Genomic DNA, 10,163 nt, shown 5'->3' on the forward strand with positions numbered 1-10,163 from the left:
GTGAGCTTCCCACGACCTTGCTCTTTCATTCATAATAACCATAAAGTCATATTTTTTGTCGAAACCTGTCGACAATCAGAGGGAAACAATGATGGAGAGAATACAGGGAAATCGGTATTTATAAAACAAGATGTGAGAGCGAAATATCCCGACAATTCAGTAGTAAGCCTTCTGTAGGTGTTAGCGGCTCCAATTTTGGTCATTGTCTGGAGGAATTGAACACATCGTAATGATCAATAGCCATACATACCAAGCATCAAAAAATGATGACTGTGTAATCAAAATTATGTAATACAAATATTATTTCGCGTTGTTGAAAAAGTTTCGATTTTGGAAATTTCGAATGATATTGATTACAATAAACCCCCAAACGACCCACTCCAGAAGACATGCTCCACTGAGTGTGATTAGTCCAGACGACGTTCATGAATGAAATCTTAATTCGGGCATTAAATCGGGAAATGTATATTCTGGTCGGAAACTCGCCGTGAAATTAGCATTTTATTTCCGCATAATAACTCCATATTGATGTTAAATTAGACTATGTCGTCAATAAATTATGATTGGCGCATTGTTTCGTCGTATTTCGCTTCCTATACTAAATTGCTTTGTTATTAGTTCCAGTTGAGAAGTCCCGCAATCGACATATTATCGCTGTTAATTTCATACATATCGTTACGTAACACTTCAAATGTAGCGGCCACCTTTGGCGCAGTCGAAAGCCAGCATTCACATATCTAAAACACGTGGAACGCTTCATGACACCTATTACACAACGCCATGCCACGGGATTAAATGAGTCATATGCTTCGACTGCCGAACCCTTGAGAAAGGTATTTTTCGGCTTGTTATCGTAGGCTAAAAATAAACTGATTGGTAATTTTAGTTTTTGCAATTCAACATTTTTGAAAAAATCTAAAAATAAGATTATTAATCTAAGCAACCACTTAAACTTAACAACTTAAAAATAATAAAACATACGTACAAAAAGTTGCAATAGAAGGGATAACATTTCACGTCTTGCTTAAAATAAAATTGAAATGCTGTAATAAGTTTGGGCACGTTTGTGATTTAATTTTATATTTGTAAGCAGCGACAAGATAACTAATGATATGTATATAGAATTATAAAAATTTGCTGCAGCTAATATCAAGAGCATTAGATCCCAAGTATGAAAATGACTTGAAACGATTATTAGTTTAAAAAACTCTAAAATAGGTTTGTTGGTGGATAGCACTCTCCTCTTCTCAATAAAGTTTGGTCCACCCTCCTTTCAATGGCCAATCAAAATCAATTTATAAAATATTTCTTCGAGAAAATTTCAACAAAACAATTGCACGATTATGGGTGGCCAAACACTGTGTTTAAATCCCAGAATAGTGCGGTACTCTTGCCACTCAACTGTTTATCAGGTCACATCCGCATTCCTATGCAATTACGTTGCATTAAAAATGAATTGGGGGGAAATGATTATAGATATTTTTCAAATGCGCGCGCGAGAAATTATGACACTTTGATTGAAGGTACCTGTAATTTTGTGACATTTGCAACAAGAAACAATTTTGAATCAATCGACTTTCTCATGCATATTACAACGGATATTGCCGCAAAAATAGCTGGTTCTCTGAAAGATAATTATAATCTTACCGACGATTCGTAAATCTGTTCATAGGATCGCTGTACTTGTTTACGCATGATGCATGAAAAATCATATTCTTGAGGTACGGATTATTAGCGTACCCTACATGTTTAACCAGCATCTTGTCTTCGATTCCCGCGATTGAAGGAAATCACTCATTCAGTTCGTCATTTCAACGCAGTGTCGAAATCTTCCGATTACAGGCATGAATATTTATCACAAAATTGTGTAACAAGGGGCCTCTAGATCGTGGGAATCGAACATAGAATTCCTTGTTATTCCGATAATCCGCTTTCTCATGATAAATATTTAAAAAGGTATTGTTTACAGCAATTTGATTCGACGTACGTATGCAAGGGAATGAATATCTATGAAGACTTCCCAATGTAACTCGCACGCTTTTTCTGTAGCCTCGGTTTACTCTATTTGTTTTTATACTTTTCGTCAAATTGTAGGTGGAGTCGATTGAATATTTTTGGAGCTCTGACAAAAAAATATAAAAACGGAGCAATGAGTGGGACATTGTTATCAATTTTCATATTTTCCTGCGATCCATGAATATTACTTTTTACATATATATAATGAAAAAAATATCTCAAAATTTTCGGACGTTATTTTAATAATTTATTTTGCCTTTTATATAATTTTACAGCCTTGAAAATATACTTCATCAAGTTTTTGTGACTACGAAAGCAAAGCCAAACATTTTGATAATCCTCCGCACATCTTGACTTCAAATTTTAACTTTTTCTTTGTGGTTCATTTATACGGGCGTGAAGTTGGACAAATCGTTGCACAATGAAAAAAAAATAAAGTCATTTGTAAACGTCGAAATATTGGTTATTGACAAACTACTCATTGTCTAGCTATCTTCGTATATTTATTGCGGTATATTTCCACATTTGGAAGTTAAATTTAGAAAATCGTAATTGCAAACTATCTTGACACACCCTATTTTATATATGATTATTGTCGGTTTAAATATGTCATTTTCGATCTGGAATTGGCCATAGCGTTTTCATAGTCCGGACTCGAGCGGGATCAGTTCTGCTGTCAAATTATGATTTGATAAAACGTAGATAAATTCGTTGGATAAACTAAAATTACTCTTGAGACGAACGGAAATATAATGTATAAATAAACAGATTTGAAATTGCTTCCTAATGAACGGTGTTTAGAGATTCATCATTCTAATGTTATTTTCGTCTACATATAGTCCACGAGTGAAAAGTTTATGGGAGATAGAGATTATATTTGACTATTGCAGCCTGACGATGTCGTCATATATACGCTTAATTTCAAGCGGTCCATTTCTTTCATTAATCGGAAATGCCAAAATTCCAACTCAGGATTCATGACATGGGGCTCTCCACTCGCCACACATTTGTAATCGGCGGGTCAAAGTTGAAGTCAAATGTTATATAATATATTTGATGTATATTAGCATTTCTTCAATCATTCTAGACTACGACGATAAATTCAATTTTTGATATAAAATATTGGAATGAGGAATATTTTCCGAATTTCCAAACAGCCAGCATTTATTTCCGATAATCTTTTAGGATTTTCTGTAGGTATACATTACATTAATTAATCTTGCCGAAGAATGTCGCACCATTAAACTAGACTTAATTACTTTAAACTAGTGGTGTGGGCGACCCAGGCCATCTTTCAGGCTCGTGACTCAAACAATAGGCGTGCGTCTGACTTTGTATAACCTGCAATTTGTGAAAATCCGTACCTGATACGAGCTGGTACGAAACGCTTAACTTATCCGGCAATTAAATTATGGATTTGAGAACTACTTACAATTGAAGTCAAAAGTCGCAATTTATACTTTTTAATTTTAGGCTTCAAAATCTTCTCTGTGGAAGCTGAGCGTTCCGTTCCAGGCGGTGACTATGTTGGTATCGCGGTTATTATACGGATTGTAATGTTTAATTAGAAGTTACGTCCCAAAAAGCGTGATCTGGATTTCTATGTTTAATATTATAGGAAAGTCGTGTAGTTTATTTCAGTCCACCAACGTAGCCACACAAAACAGACTAGACCTGTCTCAGGTTTACACGAGTATAACAAAAAGTATATAAGTTGGGATACAGTGGCTACGTCACTAACTATGTGAACAACAGAGAATACCTGTTACCTTGTTTTATGGCGTTCATGAATCCCGAAATGTTTCAACGGCCGTGCTCGTCAAGAGATGATCGAAAGAATACTTTTTTTACAAACAAAGTAATATTTACCTCAATTGTTAGCAAACGCAAAGTCATTGCATGGTTTGGAAATGATGATATCATTTGTTTATTTGTGACCTGCGTTTGACCGGACCGATGAACACGATTTTTTGGTTATGCGGGAATACTATTGTCAGGGCGCGGCGACCACATATTAACAATGAAAATTTATTTCATACGACTTTGTATTTATTTTGTCCCAAGATCCAAACTTATCCGGGAGGACTGACGCAAATTGACTACGTGTATGGACCTTTGTATATTGTTAAAAGTTTTCAAAACAAATTTTGTATATTTACCAGAAATATACCAGTTTCCTATGAAACAAAATGGATTATGTGAGTCGAAAATTCCTTTACGACAACCAAGTTTTACGCATGTTAGGCTTCTGGATTATCTTGGGAACGGCAAATGCAAACATGTCACCTGGACTTGACTTCCTTAGTTCCGCAGAGATACGTGACTATGATTGATCATTAATCAATTTACTTTTGTTTCTTTCACAAACTATACTTTCTTCATTAAAATCCATTCGCTCAAGATCAAAAATTTCCGGCAGTGGTGTTAATTGCCAAGCCGGCGGGACATTAGAGAGGAAGTTCCTCTTCCCAGCATGCGTCGTATGTGTATGGCGCGAAATTGTTGTTGAAGAATAATAACGATATCGCGCCTTTCAACTACCCAATTACTCTTTGTTCGCCGATAAAGCGGAAATGATGTTTCTCTTCAATTCCCGCTGATTCGGAAACGATACACTCGCACCTTTGTCTGATCGGCACAACCACTCAGCGGGGTCTGATTGCCAAATTGTAGAATCAACATATGTAAACAAAAAACTACTGACAAATGACAATCTACTTACGCTGTCGCAGAATTTGTTGTTGGTGTATATCATGTTATTGCGCAAGCCATATCACGATATCGAAGTCAAATAAAAATGAAAAATTGTCTATAATGATATGCCTTATTGTTTCGTACCGGTTTGGGCTTCGAGACAAAATGTTGATAATTTCATCGAGTTTACTAATAATCTATATCTATTTACGTTGAAAATGTTCACGTCGAAACGTTCACGTGATGTAGCTCGCTCTCAGATGGTTAGCGGTGGGCAATACCACAAGTCACATTCTCCAAACATTAGAAACGATAATTCCTTTTGAACATTTCTAAAAGCTGTAATTAAATAAGTCAGGATTGACTGAATAGGTTAGTTACGAGACCACGATCGACCTTCGAGCAAAATCTGTGCTAGGTACCGAGCGTGCCTCAAATTGCTAATAACATGTTATCTATTGTTTTATGCGATTCCGACAAATGCAGGGAATCCAGCGATATCTTTGTCTCAGAGATAATAATATAGTTTAATGGATACCGGCTAAACTGATGTTGGGAAATTGCGCAAAACCATGCAGTACCAGGACCGACTAATCGGAAATTTCAATGAAGCAATGTAATTTGTTTGTCACTCTCAACACACTTTCGCCGAAGCAGGCAACTTTCTACACTCCAATTATTTATATTTAAAAATAAAAATCTTTAGAATAGAATTTTTTATCTATTTTGATGAATGATGATTTTTGTTAAAGTTAAGCCAACGTATCGCTTTTCTATTTAGAATTTTGAAATATATAGTCAGTTGTGAATCATAAATGATTTTTGTATATTTGAAATATCCATTTCCCACGTTTGGTTACTGATAACACTAATTTACTAAATGAAATTCTTTTCGGTCTGGTGTGGTGGTGAACCCAATAATAAACGAAAGGAATAAAACGGCAGCAGTCGACTGACTCAACAAAGTATATATTGGGAGGTCGTCTCGCACGCGTAAGTCTTTTCGAGTGTGTGATCCCGTGCTCGCGCGCGTGTTTACACTCCATTTGATTTTCGCTTGAGGACCGTGGGAACGCGCCGCCGGCATGGTTCGCACCAGCTTCACAGCGGTGGCCACTCGAACCCCCTTCCCCTCCCCTCGACTATCCCTCTTAGCCTTCAATCATCATCACGCGCGTTCCTCAAATCCCTTTGTACACGGTGTGTTTTTCGCCGCCGGATTTTGTTGGTTTGTTTCTTTTTGTGCGAGCGATTTAATGCGTGGAAAACTTTGTTTATATGGGCGCAAAGTGAGGTTTAGCCCTTAGATTAGCAAACCCCATCTATTTTCTATTCCGGAGACCTTTCCACGACACCTTTTTTGTGAAGATAATATATGCAATATATCGTCAAACAAACTAAAAATATGGAAGATTTAAAAAAAAATAAGATTGAAATAAATATAAAATTGAAATAAATAAAATACGGGTAATAAAAATTTAACAACATCGTGGTAAGGTATTATTCTGATAAAACAACATTTGCTTTCGATATAATTGATAAAATATTTTCGCTTTCAAAATATCATGTCATTAACATTATTACAGATATTGACCTAGGTAATAAATGACAGATAAGCAGCAGATCATTACACGATCATTCCAAGCGTTATAGGATGAGAGAGTCATAAAACAATAGGCGAAAATGACTGATTAGCATTGGGAACGATTGAGTCGGGAAGCTGCCAGACGTAACACGATCGTGCTAATCTGTAGGCAATTTACCTAACTTCCTACGACCAAAGGGAAAGCGCGGAAGGCGTAAGAGAGAAAAAGATACACACTGAACAAAGAAAAAAGAAAGTAATTGCCGACGCAGTGGAGAAAAACGCTTGATATCGCCAATATAAAAACTGCGCGTACCGTAATGCGATATTATTGTCTTGAAAGCCTTAGAGCCAACGAGCCGAAATAGCTTCTTACGGTGGTCAATGGCTTCGCTGACGACCGCTCAGGCTCGAAAATGAAAGTTTTTCCTGTAACGATCCACCTAATTCAACATTCTTTTCTATTTACAGCAATATTGTACAACGACTTATATAGTCTACTAATTAGTTAAAACGAAGAACTATTCGACGATCAGCTTCTATTTGCGAAGCCGATACCTATCAACTGCTACCGTCAAAGATTTGAGAATTGTACGATCTCAAATACTGCAAATAAAAACAATCATATTTTTTGGATACGGATTTATTGCTATCTTGAGTTAATGAAGACCATAATGGCACCTCACACACCAGTAGTTGTTTCGCCAAATGGGCATGGAATCATGAAATCAGACCGTCGGGTAAGTTATATCTTTATCTCTTATTATTCAACCATAATATATATATAAACTAAATCCTGAAATCAAAATAATCTGGTTTTATCTTTAATCCAGTAAAGCCTGGGAAATACAAATAAATAGATAACAAAATAAATATAATCATTTATATAATGAAAATAATTTTATTACAGGCCTCTAAACCTATGATGGAAAAGCGCAGACGCGAACGAATCAACAAAAGTTTGAACGAATTGAAAAGCATTCTTCTGGACGCGCTTCGTAAAGATGTAAGTAACAACGTTTTTATAACTTAAAATTTATTTGAATTATCAAAGGATATTGAATTAAACTCATTGTTCACACCAATAAATATTTCAATCATTAAATAAAATAAGAACTAAAATTTTTGAACAAAAAATGACCAGACGAATTTGTATTCAATTTGCAGAGCACCTGCCACTCGAAGTTGGAAAAAGCAGATATCTTGGAAATGACTGTTCGATACTTACGAAGCATACAGCGACAAAGGATAACTGCAGCAATGGCACTTGATCCATCAGTTCTTAACAAATACCGAACAGGATATATTGAATGCAAGTCTGAAGTTTCCAAATTTCTCGAGAATTCGTCTGAAAATCTTCGCCCTGATGTTAAATCGAGGTAAATTAAGTGAAATATTTCACTTTTCACATTCGGACATTGATTCATGAGTAAATATAAGTAATGTTTATAATAGAAAGTCTTCGAATCAAAATATATTACTATACTACGTTGGATATTGTGTGTTTTCGCTGGCACATATGATAAATTTCTGTTTCGTTTAGGCTCATGTCGCACTTGGGGAACACTGCTGGACATCCAAACCTGATGGCCGGAAATCCACACGCCCAATTGATGACAACCGGAGCTCCAATGACAGCCGGAACCGCACTCCAGCCAATGCCGATCCAGCTTGCACCCAATACCCAGATGCAAGCAATGGCTGCAGCGGCAGCAGCTGCAGCAATGGCTGGAAATGTAAGAAATCATGGATATTTTCCCGGAAGTCATCATCATTCATCCCGCACACAAGCTGAAAATCGTCATCGTCCATACCCTGTTATGTCACCAACAAGCCCAGTCCACCACTCGCGACATATGAGCGGATCGCCATCCACCGGAAAATGTTCGCCAACATACAGCTCATCATCACCGTCTCTTTCTCCGCCGTCTAATGCCCAGAAGTTTCAACCCATGTCTCCGCAATTTTCTCCGGAAACTCATCAACGTTTTCAAGGAAGCTTCGTATTCCTGCCAAACGCAGCCCAATTTTCCCCGGAAATGCAACAAGTACCATGCTCACCAGGCTCAAGAAGTCTCTCCGAGTCTCCGTGCAGCAGTCAGGGTGGAGCGTCACCAAAAGTATATCGTTCCGAATCACCAGAATCCATATATTCCATGCCATCCTACATGAGCCCAAGAAAAGAACGTCATTTGTCGTCAGAAGACCAACAACCATTCATTAAAAAAGAACCCCATTCCCCGCCATCTCCTACCGGTAGCGACAATAGCGAATCGGTATGGCGTCCTTGGTAAAATTACTACATATTATGATTCAATGCTTTCAACGTTCCAAATTTAGTTCTTTTTTGTGAGTTTGTGGTTTATATGATAGTTCTTTTGTTTTTACTGCCATTTTTACTTTCCTAAATCAGGCCACTGACAGTACCATTTGTATATTTCCCAATGCAACGACTGAAGCTACAATATCGCTTAATCAGAAATTTTAAATTCCACGTTGATTTTCAATAAAGGCGATCACGGACGCTGCTGAATACATTTAGTAGTTTCGACGGGGTGTTAATTCATTTCATCCAATTTATCTTTGCGAAATATTTTATTGTGAGACCTATTTACGTCAACGAATGTGATCAACAAGATGCGGACCGAAAAATCCGCTCATTTTTTAGATTAGTTTGATTTTCAAATATATTTTTTGTAGTCTTTAGCAGTGTTTCTTTTTTACAAAACTATCTTTCAGATTTTTGACCAGAACACACGCGCCGTTGTGCCTTTACGTGTGATTCTATTTTGTTCGTTATATTCTATTTTTTCTTGTTTTCCAATTTAAAATACTCGATGCGAATTATTCCTGAATAGCGTGATGATATGAATACAGTATTTTCCTAATAAATCTACGTGATCTAAGCTTGTTTCAATAATATGTATTTGTGGTGTGACGTACAGGTTATTCGGAGTCATATTGTTGAATGTTCAGAATCGGAAAAAGATTTTAGTAAATAGTTTGTTGCGAGATAGTATTTAAACGTATACTTGAATATTGGTATTGGGGAAATAGATTAACTTTGCAATGTACTAAAGATAGTTTGGGACGATAAAGACGTACTTCACTTGAAATTAATAATCTTTGAAATATGATTCCATAACATACTCGGGAGATATGATAGTGATACGTGTCGCAAACAAAACATGTTAATTAAATAGGGTGCTTTTATTGATCAAGCACGATTTGGTAGCAACTGGTTTATGTTCGAGCAAGGCAGTCGGGCAATATGCCAAACTAAAAGGAACTGCCCGACCCATTTTACGATGAAGATATCGTGTTTCGAACGGTAAATCAAACGACTCGTGTTGTTATGTGCGGATTTAGTCGTGTGAAAGACGTTCGGACGCGTGTCGCACAACTATGAGAGATATCACATGACAAAAATTTCAAATCCTGTCTGAGGCCTTTGTTTAATTTCTGTTTCTTTTAAAATATCGCAATCACAATTGTTTTTTTATAATTACTTATTTTGTTAAATTTGATACGTAAGCTTTATGCGAATGAATCACCGATAAGCGTTTTCAGTAGTGTAACGAACAACAATGTCCTCGGATGGCATGATACTATCGTTAACGAAGTGAGAGACTTTTGATATACAAAAACGATTAATATGATATTTTCAACAACACAAAAAAACAAGCAAAAGCGGATCGAAGAATGAAATATTTAAATTATAGACACGAAAAATTATTCGATTATATGTAAAACTTTTTAACAATAACAATATAGCCGACACTAGTAGTTTTTGACATCTATGAATGATGACGTTCACCAATAAAGTATGTCGATACATGAAACCATGTAAAACTTGTCTTATAGGATC

The 10,163-nt window shown here is 36.4% G+C and overlaps 1 protein-coding gene across 1 annotated transcript; it reads left to right on the forward strand.

The window, feature by feature from the left end:
• Positions 1–6,667: 6,667 nt before the first annotated feature.
• Positions 6,668–9,201, forward strand: LOC120335557 (uncharacterized). Its single transcript, XM_039403084.2, has 4 exons — positions 6,668–7,035; positions 7,206–7,301; positions 7,463–7,674; positions 7,839–9,201. The coding sequence occupies exons 1-4, from the start codon at positions 6,958–6,960 to the stop codon at positions 8,587–8,589; spliced, it is 1,137 nt and encodes a 378-aa protein (XP_039259018.2). The 5' UTR covers positions 6,668–6,957; the 3' UTR covers positions 8,590–9,201.
• Positions 9,202–10,163: the final 962 nt, after the last annotated feature.

Source organism: Styela clava, chromosome 2 (genome assembly GCF_964204865.1).
Source record: "Styela clava chromosome 2, kaStyClav1.hap1.2, whole genome shotgun sequence".
In the NCBI taxonomy this organism is placed as follows: domain Eukaryota; kingdom Metazoa; phylum Chordata; class Ascidiacea; order Stolidobranchia; family Styelidae; genus Styela; species Styela clava.